At 41.4% G+C, this 19736-nt stretch overlaps 1 protein-coding gene across 1 annotated transcript in view; it reads left to right on the top strand.

Moving 5' to 3' along the window:
• The window catches only part of SCPEP1 (serine carboxypeptidase 1), a 488555-nt gene extending 470509 nt beyond the window's left edge, over positions 1–18046 (top strand). Inside the window, exons 12-13 of the mRNA XM_044069708.1 lie at positions 3522–3733; positions 17811–18046. Of these exons, the coding sequence (XP_043925643.1) occupies positions 3522–3733; positions 17811–18046 (448 nt within the window). The remainder of the gene's footprint in view (positions 1–3521; positions 3734–17810) is intronic.
• The last annotated feature ends 1690 nt before the right edge of the window (positions 18047–19736 follow it).

Below are 19736 nucleotides of genomic sequence, written 5' to 3'. Positions count from 1 at the left end.
GTCTCTCTCTGTCTCTTTGTCTCTCTCTGTCTCTTTGTCTCTCTCTCTCTTTCTCTCTCTCTCTCTCTCTCTCTCTCTCTCTCTCTCTCCCCTATCTTTCTTTTTCTTTCTCTTTTCTCTCTCTCTGTCTTTCTTTCGCTCTCTCTCTGTCTTTCTCTCTCTGTGTTTCCCCCTCTCTCTCTGTTTCCCTCTCTCTCTGTCTTTCTCTCTCTCTTTCCCTCCATCTGTCTCTCTCTCTCTTTCCCTCCATCTGTCTCTCTCTCTCTTTCCCTCCATCTGTCTCTCTCTCTCTTTCCCTCCATCTGTCTCTCTCTCTCTTTCCCTCCATCTGTCTCTCTTTCCCTCCCTCTGTCTCCATTTGCTGCATTCACTCGGCTACCTTGAGTTTCTTGTACTTCATTTCCAGTGTTAGTCTCTGTAGTTCCAGGTGGCTGTAACATTCTAGTAATGGAAATGGCTGCCCTTGTTTGGCATTCTGCATATTTTCTCCATGCTGCACAGACTAGCCTGCTGGATTCTTTTTAGGTGGCATACCTCTGATGTGCTACTGACATTTTAGCATAATTCTGAGAAGAGCTGTTCTTCCATCTGTTCCTAAACTAAGCTGACTTTTAAAAAAAAAAAAAAAAAAAAAAATGAGACCTCTCTGTATTTTACCTAATGGCTGCAAAGGTTAACACACATACACATCCATTTGGTAACAGAGCTGTTTTAGGCTGAATAACTGAAATTCCATTATCCTCACCACTGATGGTCAAATGTGACAGTGGGTCGACACCACTTCCTCTAAATATGATGGTATAATGCACCGCCACAGCCAATGTGACTCCCATATGTCAGGATGCTGTCCACTAACATCAAGATGGTTGACACCAATGGGATTTGAATCCCATTACGGCTAACAAAGAGTGAACTAATAGTAAGAAAGTACACACGGGTCTTTTTCAGTAACTACTTTACAATGTACAGTATGGCCCTAAGACCATAACAGGATATGTACTGCTGTTCTGGGTATGAGCTTCAAACTTCTACAACCAGACTGGACTGCACACAGCTAGTTTTTGGAGTCAAGTCTGGCACAACACTCCAGGCCTCTGATCTGCTGCTTCCTGTATACCGATATCCTCTGATGCCTCCTTCTCCATAATAACTGTCTTCACACTCGAGCACAGTTCCCAGAGATGGCTGTCAGAATTCTCAAATTCCCCACAGTCTTCATCCTAGTAAAAAGTAAAAGACTTCCATTTATCTGCTACTAATTCGAGCTGAGTATAAAAGGCATCAGTTAATATATTTTTCATTGGTAGTAGGCCTTAAACAGTCTCGGGGGGGGGGGGGGTGTACCATACAGCTTGCTAACCAACAGTGTAAATGATTGCCCTAGTCTCAGATAAATAACAATGCGTAACTATTAAAATAAATGCTAGTTATAAAAGCTTAAAGGTTAATAAATGAACTTTATTTAAATAAATAAAACAGCAAGCACAACTACCGAATAAAATATACACATTTTGGCATACACAGAGAAATAAAGTAAAAGGCAATAAAAATATACAGGATGCATACAGAAAAACCTGTGCTGCAGATATCCAAATTTCCTAGTTTAGTGGCTAGAGCTGTCTATAGAAATAACTGACCCTTTTTTATCTTTAAACACCTTTACTAACTTCACACTTTGAACAATGACATGGATGCACATACAGTTATAAGAAAATCATTTTAAACATTTCTCATTAACTTCATGTATATACACATATCTCTTTAACAATTGTCATTCACTCCAACATTACAATAAAAACATTACAATAAATTGCTCAAGTCCTGCCTTTCATTAAATTTCACTCCACCTCCTAAGTGCTGTGGTGCATATATTGTTCCCAGAAGTTCCATTTATTTTTATGTAATTTGCTTCCCCTTCTAAAGATCCTGTCTGCAATATTTTTTTTATCTCTTTACAATATTCAGTACTTCATTTATGGCTTGATTTTGATTTCCATTTTCAGTTACTGCTTTTTGGCAGCCAGTAGCATTAAACTTAGCAGGGCTTTACTGTGTCTAGATTATTCAGATCTTGTATCCTAGTTCAAAAGAATCCCTTCTTTAGTTCCAATCATTTGCTCCCCCACATTTTTAACAACGTACTTAATAGGGAATTTTTAAAATCTGCCAGCTCATTACATTCCCCAAAAAAAATCCCAATTCCTGCTTCCCATCACACTTCTAGCAATTGCTAGCTATGTGAAGAAAGAAATACCTATGCAGATACTTGCATGCAAAAATCCTAAACCCTCGGGGAATGTATTGCATTATTAGGAGGTGTACTGATGATGACCCATTATTCCTTTTGTAAACTGCCTTTCCCGCCTCTCTTTTCAACCTTTTCTAACATCTTCTGATTTGATTTCTGTAGTTATCATCCATTATTTTATATGCCCTACTAATTACCCATTTTTATTGGCAACTTTTAATGTTCAGCATTTGAGCAACATTTCAGTAGCTTTGGCTATACAGGTTATATCCTAAGAATATAGCAGCCAGCCAGTTTCCAAAGTTTAAGGGGACCTTCCACACACCCAAACCACTTCCTTCTCAAGTGGAACTGAAGAAAGAGTAGTTTATGTACCATGCCCTTAAGAGGTTGTATGCTGCCAGTTCTCCAGCTGTGAGCTTTCAAGGCTCTGCTGTTGGCAAACACTTCTCCATTGTTGGGGAGATAAGTTCCCTTCAGGGAAAAAAATTCAGAGTACTATTTTCTGACAGAAAGTTAACATTTTCTATAAAACTATTGCTTTTAAACTACGAAAATGTATTTTTACAGGTTTGTCACATGACTCGCTTTTTACCAGGAGAATTACTATTTACTTTTGAAGAAAACATTTTTCCTGTCTAAAAGTTGTGTTAAATTACGTTTGGGAGCTGGGATAAGTGTTTGATTTTTCCACTAAAGAAAACCATGAAAAATAATGTTTTTAATCCTTATCTGCTTTACTGACTACTGCTAACAGAATTTCCCAGTGTTCTTGGCATTTTGTTTGGATTCACCATGGAACAATGAATCAGCTCCTTGGTTCTTCTGTTTTCCAGACACAAAACTAAGCTGTCTTTGCCCCTTCAACAAGCTACTAAATTGCCAAATCCACAGATGAGCAACTTTACTGTGGCCATTTCTGGTTCCTTAGAGCATTCTTTTTTTTTCCTTGGCTCCATCTGGTGTAGCGCAGTAGCCATCATGAACTGTATTTAGACATGTCCTCTGTGGCTGTTTGAGTTCTCTTGGCGGGCAAGGGAATACCACTCTTGTTGGTCATGGAGGAAGGAGCAGGGAATACCTCCCTGCTTAGACTGGAATGCTCCTCCCTAGGGAGGTTTCGTTTGTCAAAATAGGTCTGCTTATTTAGAAGATCCTGTCAAAATTAAGCAAAAAGTTATTTCCTTCTGTCTGAGTTATTTGGACAAGAGTAATTTATTGGGCTTAGTTCTTCTTAGTTCTTGATCCTTCCTGTTTTGATGTTACTATAAAGAGAAAAAGGTATTTTTCACTGTCCTAAGAATGTTCAGAACATTGAAAAGGAAAATGTTTCTGAAAGGACAACTTCTATTTTCTCTTATCAGGTTTCTGATCCTGATTCTAAGGAGAGTGTTTCTTCTGATGGTCTCATGGAAGGATTTTCTTCTGAAACCATTCCTGGAATGAATCAGTCATTTCAGTTGGAACACAATCTTCCACTGTTTGGTAAATACCAACCCCCCCCTCCCGACAAGCATATCCAGAATGAATTGGTTGTTTTGGTAGGAACATAATTATCTTCCATTCTCATTAAAGAAATGTTATGATTTATTAAAACTTGAATTTCCTGAACCTATTCAAAATCCTCCTGTTCTTCCAGCATTGGGATCTGTATTTATTTTAAAATGTAACTTCCCTGATAGCCAGCCTGCTGTCCTAACAAAACTGAGTGTAAGGACCGAAGAGCTTTATACATGTTTTTATTTTCTAACCCCATATCGGACTCTACAGAGATTTTGTTGATAAACCCAGCTGCTGCTAAACATTTGGTAAATGTCAATCCCTGCCCTCCTGACAAGGATGGGGAAGCTTTTGAAAGATTTAGTGAAAAAAGTTTATTCTTTTGCAACACTTTTTAAAATTCCTAATTGTCAGGTTCTCATATTAACATTTATGCTTTAAAAATGTAAGGAACATAATGTCTCAGCTGACTGCTCCCTATATTCTCACATAGTATCCAAAACATGGAACTCCATACCACCAACAGTTAAAGAAGAACCATCACTAAATTATTTCAAGTTTAACTAAAAACACGCATATTCAACCCATGGCACTGCAAATGCTCTTTACCAGATAAAACCATTCTTCTCTCCTTGTGGAACTCTTTATCCTTTCTATAACAGAGTGAATGCATAAAATTACAATTATTGTATCAATAAAACTGCCATTATAAGACTATGCCAGTTTTTTATAGGTCCATAGGTTCATTGAAGGTTACTAGGCTAACAGCCCTAGAGCCCTTACAAGCCTAGTCATAGTTGTCCTGAGTGGCGCCAATTGTTGGCGGTTAGATGAGTTAAATTTGCAGAAGTAAGGGTCTGTGGTAGTTAATAATGACTTTCTCTGTCCAGGAGGGACATGGGCACCACCACAGGAGTGAATTTATAGTTACCCATCCATTGATGGTTGTGTTTGAAGAGAATCAGGGAAGGGCCTCTGTTTCACATGACATGGAAGCTTGTTCCAGAGAAGTGGCAGTCTTTGGAGATGTATCTCTCTCTCTAGCATGATCTGTTCATGTCCGAGACTAGGTTAAGATCCCTGGAGCAAGTGACCTCTTGCAGTTTGATTTACAAATGTGTAGCAATTCCATCAGGGCTAGATCAGAGACTGCCCTGTAAGCCAGGCACAGGTCATCCCTTATCAACTTGTAGGAGACCGAATACAGTGACAAGGCCTTCAGTCTTTGCTTGTAAGACTTGTTTAGAGTACCCTGTAATTTCTTGGTGAGAAACCTCTGTGGTCTTCTCAATTGTTGTAGATGTCTGGTGAGGTACATACAAAAAAGGAGCATTGTACTCAATGATTGGTCTGATGAAGGTTGAGTGTAATGGAATTATAACATACATAGATCTAGATGCGATACCTTTATTTATAAGATGTGCCACACAGAAGGATTTCCTTACTACTGTGGATATGTGGTGGTCAGAGTTCAGGCTGCTATCAACCCGAGTACCCAGATCACATAGCACTGGGTCTACATTTGGGATGCTGTCTACAATGTAATTAGCAGGTATATCAGCTTTCCCAAAGGGAATAATGGATTGTTTTTCATTTAGCTTTAATTTATGGCTTTGGCACCAGTCTTGTGTGCGTTAACCCTGTGTGCAGTATATTAGCATTGTTGGGGTACTCAGTGGCTGGTCTTTTGCTAGAGGTGAAGCCTCCCACTTTGACAGTGTGTGTCCTGTTGTTGAGTCAGTTGGCTACCAATCTGGTAATGTAGGGGATGATTCCCAAGTGGGAGAGTTTCTCTACAGTACCCGAGTAGGGGATTGTGTCACATGCCTTGACTAGGTCAAGGTAGGTGTTATGCACTCTTTCCCTTGTCCAGGACCTTGGTGACTTTCTCAAAGAATTCAACCATGTTTAACAGTCATGATCTACCTTTAATGAATCTGAACTGGGTTGAGTCCAGAGTTTGGAGATTACCTGTGTCCTTGCTAATAAGGTTCATAATGATTCTTTTCATCGCCTTGAAGATGATGGCAGTCAAGCTTATGAGCCTGCAATTCCCAGGGTCGGTTGATGGTCCCCCTTAGTGCAGAGGGATTACTGTAGCTGTCCTCCATTCCACCTAAACATAGCCAGTTCGCAGGCTGTGGTTAAACAGGGAACCAAGTGGGTCTGCTATGTCATGTTTTAAGTTGTTTAAAAGGTGACCTGGGGCATTGTCAGGTTCCACTGATAATGTGTTTTTTTGCCTTGGAGAGCACCGAGATTATCTGCTGTCTTGAGATACTGTAATAGGCTGAGGAATGTTGATGGGTATACTTTGGGGGATGGCTGGAGGGAACAGGGGGTGAAGTTTGCTCCAAATCTGTCCGCTAGCAGGTTGGCTATTACATCCGGTTGACTATAGTAGGTACCATCAACAACCAGTTCAGCTCATAGCTTGGTATTCCCTTTTAGATTTTGGATGGAGTTAAAGAATGGTTTGTTATTATCCTTGGCTAGTGAGGCTATTTTTGCTTTGTATTTAGCTTTGAAGGACTTTACAAGATCTGCAATTTGCTTGTTTAAGCTAGAGCGTGATTTCTTCTTCTGAGCCATTTGCCTCTTGTTCTTGGACATTAGTTTTATTCTGTTGTTGTAAACCCTGTATATACTAGGGGTTCACCCAGGGTGGCTTGTTTTTTAGCAAGATCTGGTTTTAATCCAGTCGGGTACAGCCGATTCTATACAATAACTTGAGCAGTTACAGGGCATTGGTGCACACCTGTGCATAGGAGTCCATGTTATCTGTGTTCGTGGGGTCTTTGAAACTTCTTATAACTTACTTAGGAGGTAATTTGTCTTTGAAAAATTCTTAAGCAATTTTTTAGCTTGATGGGGTATCTGTTCTTATAATTACAATGAGACTGATTTATGGTCCAATCTTACCAGGGAGGACATCACACTGTGGGGCGAGGGGGTTGCAGTGTTGTCCCATCTTAATGAGTACCTTGTCCAGAAAATTTGAGCCTCATGTGAGTTTGCTGACTAGCTGTTCCAGAGCATTTGCATTGACAAAGTCCAAGAACCTCTGAGCTAACATGTTTGTGGTCGTGTATGTTTCCCAGCCGATGGTAGGATAATTAAAGTCACCCATATGTAAGGTGTTGGGCTATGGCAAGCAACTCCAGTGCGTTCATGTATACAATATGCTTTTCCTGTTTCATGGTGGGGGCTCTAAAACTAGCTATGATGTTGTAGGGGACTTTACCTATAGTTAACTGGACGTGGAGCAGCTCAAGAGAGTTGCACTGTATATAATTCCACTACAGATGTTTTTCTGTCCATATTAATATAATTTTGTATAAACCTGTCACTTTCCATGCTTTAGAGTAGAGTATCTGTGTTAGATGTCATCATCGGTGTTCAGATGTATTGGAGTTTTTCTCCCAAGACCGCCACTGGAAATGGATTCTGAGCCCAGTCAGACTTTCTCAGTAAACAAAGTACAATAAATAAGTAAAATAAATCCTTTTCCCACACCTGAGGAAAAATCATCTTTCTGTAATCTTATTGTGTCTGTGTCTGAAGTGACAAAACTTTCTTGAAAGTGTATTAATTCAGCTGATGCCACTTAACAGAGCTGCTACTTCTGTAACTGATGTAAGGTTTGTATGGCTGCCTAAACAAAAGTTTCCTGAAGATGTAAAACAAAAAATTAGAATTCTGTCTTTGATGTATGTTGTATGTGGACCTTAAAAATTGTGAGCAGAGGTAAGCTGATTCAGGGTGTTTATCAGAATTTTCAACCTCCTACAAATTTGTCAAATGTTTTACAGCTACCACTACAGCATTTTACAAAAAGCAAAATAAGCCGACACAGCAAGCTGCTGACAGGCAGGCTTTTAAAAAGCAATTGCAAGGGTGCTCCACGAAGAATGGGGGAGCCCTCCAGAAACAAGGGCAGTCTAACAAGTCAGAATGGCTATCTACAAATTCAGCCTTCCTTTCCCATCCCAGCAAGTCTCTTATTCTTCCCCAAAATCCGGCCTTTCCCTTCTCTTTGACAACAGATGGTCTCAGACAAGGGTTATGAGAAAGATTCATCAGGGGTACAGATGATGGAAAAAATCTCCCTCCCTTAGGGGATTCCTCCACATTCACCAGATCAAACTTTTTTCCCTCCTGTCATTCATCATCTAACTCAGGGGGGATAGCTGTCCTTCTGTTGTTCTTCTGGTATTTAAGCCCTAACTTTGATAGGGTTTCTGTCTATACACACTGAGCAGAGTGGATGAGAGGTTGTTGACCACAACTGTTAGCTGAGATATACAAGTATCCTGTTTTTTTTTTTCGATTATTTATACAGATTATTGTTTCTAACAATTAATGTATAGCACTTTTATTGCCTGCTTTTTAGTCTTTGAGTGTATTTTATTGCTATTAACTAATCTGCACAAGTAACTGATTTGTTTGCAGTTAAACGCATTCTGTATCTTTACAAATCTTTATCTGTTTAAAAACTTTCATTTGTGGCTTTCTCTAGTGCTTACTGTCTGTAGGCTATTGTTTTTGTCCCTACCCCTCCTCCCAGTTGGTGTCTTGCTGTTATACTTGGTGGCTTTGCAGTTGCCCGCCCCTCTGATCTGTGACACTCCTCCCAGTCTAGTGTCATTAGTTCATTCTACCTAATACAGAGAGAACATTGGATAAGGCCTTCTGTTTCTCCTTTTTCCCTTTCAATAAAAAAAAAAAAAAAATTTTTTTTTGCCTGAATCTCCTTGTGTTCTGACTGTGCTTCTCAAACATTTTGGAAATATAGAGTATATTTCAGAGCATTTATTATAACTGTAATTGCCTTAATATTGCTACAACTCAAGTGCTCTAGGTTGCACTGCATCTGAAGTGTTTGTGTGTTTTAGCTGCTTTTCTGTATATATAGACTTCTCTGTTTCTTTAACTAAATAAGCTCTGCAAAGTTGTTTTATTGCATTCCTGCCTGTATTTCTGAGTTTTTTGCACTTTTGTTTTTGTGTAGTTTAACTGGTAGGCTACACACTCAAGTGCGCTAGCCGAATTAAAGCATTTACTGTGTTTCTGTACCTAATTTCTGCTACTTTGTAAAAAAAAAAAAAAAAAAAAACAAAAAAAATATCCTTGTTTCCCGCCTTTACTGAACTAGAATAGTCCAGTCTTCAGGTATTGCTGATCTCTGGGCTGTGTCATAGTTCCTGTGTTGCCCATATCCTTATTTGGATAGGAGGAAGCTTCTTTGTTCACCAGTGAGAGTGGGGAGCTCTGAGCAGCCTATCTGTCCCTTGAGGAGTGGTTCCAGCCCAGTGACTTGTAGCTTATTGGCCGTTTTGGGCCATTTCCTATCTCTTTCTAACCCCCTGCTTTAAAGCCAGCTTTAGCGCGCTTTTGTGCTTGTAATTTAAAGTTTGTCCTGTTTGTTGCATTTACCTGTTGAGGCTACACACTCAAGTGCGCTAGCCTGTGTTACATATTTATTGCATTTTCCTGCTGTTTGTTGCAAAAAACAAAAAAAAAACAAAAAAAAATTAATCTTGTTTCCCGTCTTTCTTGACTTAGAGTAGTCCAAATACAGGCTTTGCTGTATTCTGGACTTTTGGAAAGTTCCTGTGTTGCCCATTCCTTTCTTGGATAAAGGGAGGCTTCTTTGTTCACCAGTGGCAGTGGGGAGCTTAGAGCAGCCTATCTATCCCTGGAGGAGTGTTCCCAGCACAAGAATCTGGTAGTCTATTGGCCGTTTTGGGCCAATTTCTAGCTCTTTCAAGTCCCCCTGTATAAAACCCGCTTTGGCATGGTTTTTGCGCTTGTTACTACTCAGCCAAGCTCCTCGTGGTCCTGCAGAGTGGTGCTAGTAGCAGAGAGGCTAAAAGAGTGACTGCTAACCTGATAAAAGTGTTTTTTTTCCTGCTACTACCTGGGCGACTGTCCAGTCTAGCTAAACTGCAAGTATTTCTGCTGCTTGAACTGTTTTAAACTGTTTAAAGTTGTTTTTGCACCGGCACTTTTAAAGTCTGTCCTGTTTGTTGCATTTACCTGTTGAGGCTACACACTCAAGTGCGCTAGCCTGTGTTGCATATTTATTGCATTTTCTTGCTGTTTGTTGCAAAAAAAAAAAAATTATCCTTGTTTCCCGTCTTTCCTGACCTAGAGTAGTCCAAATACAGGCTTTGCTGTATTCTGGACTTTTGGAAAGTTCCTGTGTTGCCCATTTCCTTTCTTGGATAAAGGGAGGCTTCTTTGTTCACCAGTGGCAGTGGGGAGCTTAGAGCAGCCTATCTATCCCTGGAGGAGTGTTCCCAGCACAAGAATCTGGTAGTCTATTGGCCGTTTTGGGCCAATTTCTAGCTCTTTCAAGTCCCCCTGTATAAAACCCGCTTTGGTGCGGCTTTGCGCAATTTTGCCATAGCACAGCATCGGGCAGCTCCGCTTAATTGGGTTTAAACCATTCTCAGCTCCACAAAGTCTGCTCTTCACTTTTTCCCTTAGAACTGATCTAGTTCTCATAATAAACACCCTATTCCTACTCTAAAGCCTGGCACTTGCTCACTAAAGCAATTATATAAGTCAGCACTAAAAAATTAAAAGCACTACACCCTCACAAACTTCCCTTGAGTACCTTGTTCCCCATTGGCCCTTTTTCAATTATAAAGGAATTCCCAATACTATTCTAGCATGTCCAAAGGTCAGTTGTCAATCTCCTCTCCGGTCCAGCTGGTGAGTCTGGGAATCTTGAGGCAATGTTACAACTGCCTCATGTACATAGACAACCCTCTCCTCCTCCCAACAAATTCCAACACATGTAAGAGATGCAACCATATAGCCAAACTGGAGGCTAAGCTCTCTCAACTCAGTACTGGCGTAACCAGTCAGGAGGATAAGGAAACCACACTCACTACAATTCCAGTCTCACATAGACCTACCACGACAGCAAACCAAACACATAAACACACAAAAACATACTCGGAGGCTCTAAATAAAAATCTGCCTAAGCAGCAGAGACCTCCAAAGCAGACACCCAAGCAACAGCTACCCCAAAACAAAACACGTGCAACACATAGCTCACAAAGCCAGTGTGCCGAACAGTCACAGCCCTTAAGGCTAAACAACACACCTGGTACACTTGTAATAGGTGACTCTATTGTCAGGCACACTGACGTCCCGCTCACCAGGCTGAACAAGGAGAAGGTCATGGTGAGCTGCCTGTTGGGCGCTAGGATCCGCCACATAACACAAGCACTCAGGTCACTCCAAGGCAAGTACAAATATAACTCAGTCATTGTCCATGCTGGTGTGAATGACCTGAGATGTACCTCCCTGAACTACATGAAAAGAGACATAGAGGAGCTCTCTGAGCATGTAGCCCAGGCCGGTATGACCCTGACCTTGAGTAGCATCTTACCCTCACCAAGAATGATGCCACAATATGAAGACAACATGATCAATTTCAACAATTGGCTTAAGTATTGGTGTCATTCAAAGGGGATCCAATGCCTGTCAGCCTGGGATGACATGCTCGACAAGCCATGATGCTTCACTAGGGACGGCTTGCACCTGTCACCCCTGGGCTTTCGGATATTGGCAAAGGCTCTTGCCACCCCCATAGTGCCCTTTTTAGGCAAGGCTCAAAAGACAAACCCACCTCCATAGGTATCACAAGGGATAAGAAACTGAGTAAAGCTACTCAACGCCAGAAGTCTAAACCTCAAGATGCACGCACTCAAAACTCTCCTTAGCATGGAGAACGTTGATATCTGTGCAGTAACAGAAACCTGGTTCAAGGCTCCCGAGAGCACCCCAGCACTACCAGGTTATACCTCATACCATGCTTTTTGGCCCCAAAACTTGGACCGAACCACAAAAGGAGGGGGAGTATCAATATTCGTCAAAGATACCCACACCTCCAGGTTGGTGGCACAGCATGAAGCATCAGAGACTATCCATGTGCAACTAACAGTGGGTAAAACTGCCTTCCAGTTTATAGCCTACTACAGACCACCCTCCCAAACCCAGGAACCCCACTTGGCCTTCCTGAGAACACTGGAAAATATGAAGGTCTCTCCAAACACCATTATATTGGGGGACTTCAACTACCCAAACATAGACTGGGAGCATTACTCTAGCTCCAACATCCTAGCCCAAATGTTCCTAGAATTTATAAACTCAAATGCTATGGAACAACTTGTTACCACTCCCACAAGAGGGGAAAACATACTGGACCTGATCATCACCAACATGGGGGCTCTATGCTCCAGAACAGAAGTGTATCCCTCACTGGTAAGATCAGACCATAAACTAATCTCAATGGATATTCACATCCCGACCCCACCCCCTGCCCAGAAAACCACCGTAAAAAACTTCTCTAAAGCAAATTTCACACTCGTCAAAACTGAGGTGGAATCCTTCAAAGCCCCCGGGCCTGTGGAAAATACGGCCCAGACCGCAGAATCCTTCATAAACGCATTCTATGAACACCTTCAGGAATGCATGGATCATGCAATCCGAAATAAAACCAAGACCCAATACTCCAAAGGCAGGTGTCCTGTCTGGTGGACCCCAGCCATAAACAAACTGTACAATAGAAGGAGGAAGCTACTACATGATGGAGCAAAATCTCCAAAAGGGAAGGCATCTCTGATCAGTATTAGCAAAAAAATACGGGCACTCATAAAATCGTCTAAGGCCAGATTCGAGAGAATAATTGCACAGGACACTAAGGATAATCACAAGGCTTTCTTTAGTTATGTTAGGAACCTGGGTGGGAATTCCCAGATATGCTCAGAATTAGTCCAAAATGACAAAAAATACACCGAACCCACAGACATTGCTAACATCCTAGCTGACAGGTTCAGCGCAAACTTCTCCCCCCTTCCCACCAAAAGGGCAAATATCTATCCTAGCAGAGTGCTGCCCCCCCTGACATCTCAGATGCTCAGGTAAGAGCCGCCCTCTCCAAAGCAAAAAACACAGCATCAGTGGGACCAGTCGGTGTCCCGGGCTGCGTCCTACATGAACTCCAAGAAGAGCTAAACCCAAACATAAAACTACTGTTCAATCTCAGCCTTACTACAGGATATGTACCCAACGAGTGGCGTACAGCAACAGTGGTCCCTCTCCACAAAGGTGTTGCCTCAACGGATCCTGGAAACTATCGCCCCATAAGCCTGACTAGCTTGGTCTGCAAAGCTATGTAAAGGATCATCATGGACCTCATAAATAAAGATATTGGGGACCTACAGACACTGGATCCTACCCAGTTCGGCTTTAAGGGCAGATCCTGCCTCTTAAACCTGGTCGATTTCTTTGAAACATTCACCAAGGCCATTGACGAGGGGAAGGTGGTCCACACACCCTACCTGGACCTCGCAAAAGCCTTCGATACAGTACCCCACTCGGGCATTATAGATAAGCTCACCAGCTTAAATATAAACCCCTATGTCACTAGATGGGTTACAAACTGGCTCAAGGACAGAACCCACATGGTTAGAATTGCTGGAGCCATGTCAGACTCCAAACCAGTTACAAGTGGCGTCCCACAAGGCTCAGTCCTGGGACCTCTCTTGTTCGGTATATATTTCTCAGAGGTACAAGCCAATATGGAAGGACTGTGGCTGACCAAGTTCGCAGATGACTGCAAACTAGGGGCCATAATTGACTCTGCAACCGACACAAGCATCCTCCAATAGGGCCTTATAGAAACAGAGAACTGGTGCCAGAGCCATGGCCTCAGGCTAAATGCCAAAAAGTGTATAGTCATCCCCTTTGGCAAAAACGAAGTGCCCACAAATTACCACATAGGTGGTAATCCATTAAGTATGGAAGAAGTAATTAGGGACCTGGGGACCCAAGTTGACAGCAATCTCTCATTTGAAAACCACGTGGCCAAAGTGGTTAGAAAAACATTTTATATAGCCCACCTAATCATGAAGGAATTCACATCTAGATCAGGGGAGGTCATCATGCCTCTTTACTCATCCCTCATCAGGCCCATAATTGAGTACAATGCCCCTTTTGGGATGTACCTTACCAGACACCTGCAGCAACTGGAAAGACCCCAAAAGTACCTCACCAAGAGGATCAAAGGGCTCAAACAGATGCCATATGCTGCCCGGTTAAAGAAATTCCAGCTCTACTCAGTGGCATACCGCCTGCTCAGAGGCGATCTGTGCCTGACGTATAAAGCCATGTCCAACCTGCAATTAATGGACATGCTGCACCTCAGAAAATCCAAATCCCATCGAGGTACGCGCTCGAGAGACTTGAACCTCAGCACTGAAATAAATAGGACATGCTGGAGGGACAGATTCACAACCCAGAGGCTCTCTTCACTCTGGAATAAAATCCCAGTCCAGGTTAGGCAGAGTCCCTCATTGACTCTCTTCAAGAGGAATCTTGATGAGTGGATGGGAGATCGTAGGTTTACCCCGGGTATCACTTCTGTGTCACTGTTAGACAGAGGCACAGTATACTAACCTCGAAAGAGGGCATAGCAAAATTCATTTAAAATGGGTGGTGAAAGCCAAACACACTCTGGCTAGGCTTATAAATGCCGTAGGGCAGATAGCCTAGTATGAACCTATGAACCTATAAGGGAAGTGTTTTAAGAATTTTCTGGTACCAGAGAAAGAAGCCTCATAGAGACCAATCCTAGATTGTTCCTTAGTTTGTGAGAGTTGAAAATATTATCCCTTAACCTGTTACCTCTCATTCCCCATTTGCTCCAGATGTAAAAGATGCTTCTTACATTCCGATAACTCCAGGTTTTCAGTGTCTGGATCATACTTCCATTTTTCTGCATTACCCTTTCAGTTGTCCACAGTGCACAAAATCTCAAGCGATAGCCTACTGCAGACTGCAAGGTGTTCACCTTTTTCCTTATTTAGATGACTTGCTTATCTTTGCTGAGTCTTTTTCTAAGTTTCAGGAATCTGTCACTTGGGTAAGAGATCTCCTACACAGACTAGGGTTTCAGGAGAACATCCAAAAGTCTTGATTGATTCCTCCTCACAGGGTTGTTTTCCTGGGATGTTTCCTAAACTAAAATTGGTAGGTCCCAACATCAACTTCCCTGACATGCCAGATTTGTGTTTTGGGATTTGTGAAAAGGAAATGTTGGTAGAGAAACCTGTCCAGCACAGTCTGCAACTACAAATGTCTCAGACTTTCCTTGGGGAGTGGTGTCCATAGGAGTAGAAGTGCAGGGTCTTTGGAACAAAAAAAGACTGACCTAAATACACAAATATAAAAAAGATGTTAGTAGTAATAAATGCTCCTAATTCTCTCAATCCTCAGTGGGTTCCAGGGCTATTATAAATGGTTACAGGTAACACCACAGTAATGCTGTACATGATTGGTCTGTGTGCAGACTAGGCATTAGATGCAGCTTTTCAGCACAGTCTTGCCCAACAGGTATTTTATATCCCATCAGAGCAAAATTTTGTGGCAGATGAGCTGAACAAGACTAGGACAGACCCTCAGAAATGGAAACAGAATCAAGGGTTTTTCATATTGCTCCAGCTGTGGGTAATACCCCAGATAGGCCTATTTGCTTCAGTCAGTTGGCAAAAATTCTGCTCTAGGAATCCTTGCAAGAAGACCTTGAAAAACAAATGCTTTCTCATTTCCTTGGACAGGAATGTTCCTGTATGCCTGTCCACCTTTTCCACTGCTATCCAGGGTCATCCTGAAGATTCAGGAGGACAGTCCAAAGATTTCTGTGGTGACTCCCTCCTGACTCAGGCAACAGTGGTGGTTCTTTTTTTTTTTAATGTTCAAGAGCAGTTGAGACAGGATTCCCAAAAGACTGGACCTACTCACATAGGATGGGGGGGGGGGGGGTGATGCATCCCATTTCAAAACAGTTTCAACTAACCGATTAGTTATAATACCTTTTAGGCACCTATTGTCTGAGGATGTGCAGCAAATGTTAAACAGAGGCAAGAACACCTGCTGTTAGGAAATAGAGATTATCAAATGGAAGAGATTTTCTAGTTGATGCCAAGACAAGAACCAGGACCCATTTCAAGCTAGTATTTCTCTAGCTCTGCATTATTTGTGAGTTATTAAGCTCTGGCCTTTCATACTCCTCTATTAAGGTTCATTTGTCAGCTATTTCCCCATGTCTGCCTGTTGATCTGTAAACGTGTCTGACTATGGATTCTCCCCGTTCACTACATTCCTGTGTAAAATATTTTTGAAAAGGGTGTCACGTACCAAGCCTCCTGTAAAGAGTAGGGACCCATCTTGAGATCTTGCTTTAGAAAAATTAATTCTTGTCCCATTTGAACCATCTCATCAGGCTGGATTGAGGTTCTTAACATGGAAAATAGTTTTGCTGATTGCTCTGACATCTGCAAGAAGAGTATGTGCGTTGCAAGCTCTTACAGTGGGTCAGCCTTATTTCAGATTCCACAAAGATAGGGTTTCCTTAAGAACTAATCTTTCCTTTATGGCTAAAGAGAATTTGAGTTTTCTCTGAGCCAAGCTATTCATTTCCCAGTCTTTCTGGGATCAAATGATGGAAAGGATTCTTCATAGTCTGGATGTCTACAGACAACTCACATATTATCTTGAGGCAACTGAAACTTCTAGAAACTCAGATTATTCATTTCTTATGACTAAAAGAATTTCGGCTTTTCCCGGTTAGGGGTCGCCACAGCGGAACTCCGGTCCACTCGTGATTGGCAGTGGATTTTTATGGTGCCGAGTTGCCAGCCCGACTCTCAACCTTCAAAGAAGGCACGCCCATTCACGCTCGCACCTACCTGCATGTCTTTAATGTCACTTGACCACAGGGAGGACATGCAGACTCCACACAGAAGGTGCTCCAGCCGAGAATCGAACGGGAGTACCTCTTGCTGTGAGGCAACAACGCTAACTGCTGCACCACTGCAGCCTAGTATTATTCATGAAGGTTTGAAAAAAACTTGTCAAACAAACCTTCTCCAAATGGTTTCCTCATGCTATTACATTTTGTTATATCCACTTCAGTGTGCCAATTCCAGGCAGGGTCAAGGGTCAGTCTGCTAGGTCTCTAGCATCACCAGTGACTTTTTGCAAAGGGTTGTATTCTAGAAGTATTTTAGGTGAAGCAAGGTTCTCCGCACATACCTTCACAAACCACTACAAGCTAGGTTTCTCAAAAGCTCCTGGATCATCCTCTTCAACCCTGTTACTACAAGCTATGGTAGTCTACCCATGTTCTTAAGGCTACTGCAGTGGGGATTTAAATGATTAACATAGTACAATTGTGAAAGCTAGCTTACCATAGCAGTAGATGTTTGAATAATCACTGCTGCAGTAGCCATTCCCTCCCTCCATCACCCTTATTTTGTATGTTTTTTCTTGATAGGATGAGGACTGCTATTTTTATTTTCATAGCATTGACCTTTTCAAGGTTCTGGCATCCCACTCTCAGTTGACATAAAAACTGTGGGGTTTTGCACCCAAACCACTGTTTTGCTTCAGCTCTACTCAAGTTGGAAATAGTTTGGGCACATGGAAGGTGCCTTAAGCTCTGGAGGCTGGCCAGTTGCATCCTTAGCAGGATATAACCCATATAGCTAAGGCGGCTGCAGCTGCCTTCATTCATACATCAATTGTTATGTTAAGATTGCTTGCACAACTGTACTTTCTAGACTCCACTGACAACTAAACTAGAGTTGTGTTAAATCCCTGGTTGGGAAGGCAGTCTCTGGGGAAGAAACAACTTATCCCACAACTCTTGCACTCCTTGCTTCCTCACTATCTTTATTAATTACAGTCCACAACTTCTCCTGTGGTTAATATGCTTGACCTGTATATAAAATTAGAGAGGCTCAGAACATTTTCACTGCTTGCATCTTAACTAGACATGTCCACAATCAAGAGCTTGATGTTTATATTCTCTTTTGTTTAGTCTCTTCCCCCAAATTTTTAGATGCCATAATAGAAACCTTTTTAATCCATACACCTAGGTACTTCATCTTATTTCCCTAGAGGTATGGGTATTTACTGAACCAATTCATGTGTAGTACATAGTTTACTGCTGTAGCCTTTATTTTACCTTCATTTATTTTAGATTGTACCTTTTGCATAGACCAGCTAGATGTTCACAGAGAGTGCTGTGTTTCTAGGTGCTCGTATTTCATTATTTATTCATGGATTTATGTACTTGAGGATGATGGATGCTCAAAGGGAGGTGCTCCACTTGACTTGACCTTCAAGTCCAGCTATATCACAGTAGACTTGAACACTGTGAGATCACACAGAGACCTCATACGACATTCAGACAGTTGCAAAGCATCTCAGTCATGAGAATTTGCAACAGCGCTATGCATGTTTTTTTTTTTTTTTTTTTTAAATAATTATGAATCTGTAATGTTTGGCTTTACTATTCAGTGACACCAGTAAAATTAGGAACTATGATTCTAAGATGGCCGCCAGCTAGACTGCACACACTTCAGCTTGCTCCAACTACTAAATTCAAATCTAACCTCATCTAAGGCTACTGCTACAGTGTAAATCTACAAAAAAGCAACTCCTGCGTAATTAAACGTAAGTCGCTACCTGAGTGAAGCTTATTTTTATCTTCTGAGTGTAAAAGTAAGAAATGCATACCTTGGATTTGGGTGATGACTAAGCAGTGACTCCTGTACATGTGCCTGGGCCTGCAAGCAGTAAGTAGCAGCTACAAAAAATAAGAAAAGAAGCAAGCTTTCACACAACAAAGAAAAATGGACCAAATGGAAGCACACACATCTAAAACAAGACTATCTCAAATTGCTTCTCGAGACAAGGAAGTTATTACTAAGAGGCAGAAAACTACCAAATCTCAAGCCGAAGTGTCAAAGAACCAAATGAAACCAAAAACTGATCAATCTTTTGACATGGAGGAACTAAAAGCAGCTTTAATGCCTCTGCAAACAGAAATAAAATCTTTCTCTTCAAAACTTACAGCGTTTGGCAATAACTTGGATCAAATAATAACCAGACTGGACAAAAATGAGGCTAGAATACTGAGTAATGAGACAAAGATAGAAGAAATACAGAAAGCTTCTTCCATCACTGAAAATTCAGTCAAAGAAATACAACAAAAACTGATTGATCTGGAAGCTAGAGCAAGGAGAAATAATGTATTGATCAGAGGCATCCCAGAAAAATATGAACAGTCACAGCTAGCTAATGTAGCAAAGGAAATCTTCAGTCTCCTTCTTGAAAACAAAGAACTATCCCAAAAAATTGTTATTGAAAGAATACACCGTGCTCTGAGAAAATCTCAGACCCTGGATGCCCCCAGGCAAATATATGTAAGAATTCTAAATGCTGGACATGCCCAAGAAATAATTCAAGCTGCAAAAAAAAGGAAATATATTCTATGGAATGGCTGCAAGATAACCTTTGCTCAGGATCTGCCTCTACAGATAAAACAGTTAAGACAAGCTCTTTCACCATACTGCACTTACTTAGTAAGCAAAAACATTAGATTCCAAATGAAATACCCAGCAACTCTGCAATTTCAATACAATGGCTTAAATTATGCAGTTAAAAATAAAGAAGAAGCAAAAACAGCTTTTCTCAAAGCCTTTAAAGAACTGCCATGAAGTATTTTTTTTTTTACACAAACAGGCTCCTAATACAAAGACTATATATGCTTCTGTGTATTTTTGGCATACTAATTCTCTCAATGACTAGGTAAAATACCTAAAATATCTGTTTTCTGCTTGGATTCATTGTTTTTCATTTGGGCACTCCCAACTACAGCTTAGGGAGCATCTCCACACTGTCGCGAATGAACTACATTACCCAGAATCCTTTGCAACCACGAATCAGGAAAATTAAGCACAGCTGAGATCAAAGGAAAAACTATGGTATCCATTCAAGCCCAAAACATCTCAGAAAACTAGCGTTTGAAAATTAAAGGGTCTCACATAACAGAATACCTGTGGATTTACTTTTTCCTGACTCAAAAAGTGAAGATTCTCGGGTATATGGTGTATGGAAGGTA

The sequence above is a fragment of the Protopterus annectens genome, chromosome 4.part0 (assembly GCF_019279795.1).
Source record: "Protopterus annectens isolate FY-2018-M chromosome 4.part0, PAN1.0, whole genome shotgun sequence".
Lineage (NCBI taxonomy): Eukaryota > Metazoa > Chordata > Ceratodontiformes > Protopteridae > Protopterus > Protopterus annectens.
This window is presented reverse-complemented; position numbering and strand designations above follow the sequence as displayed.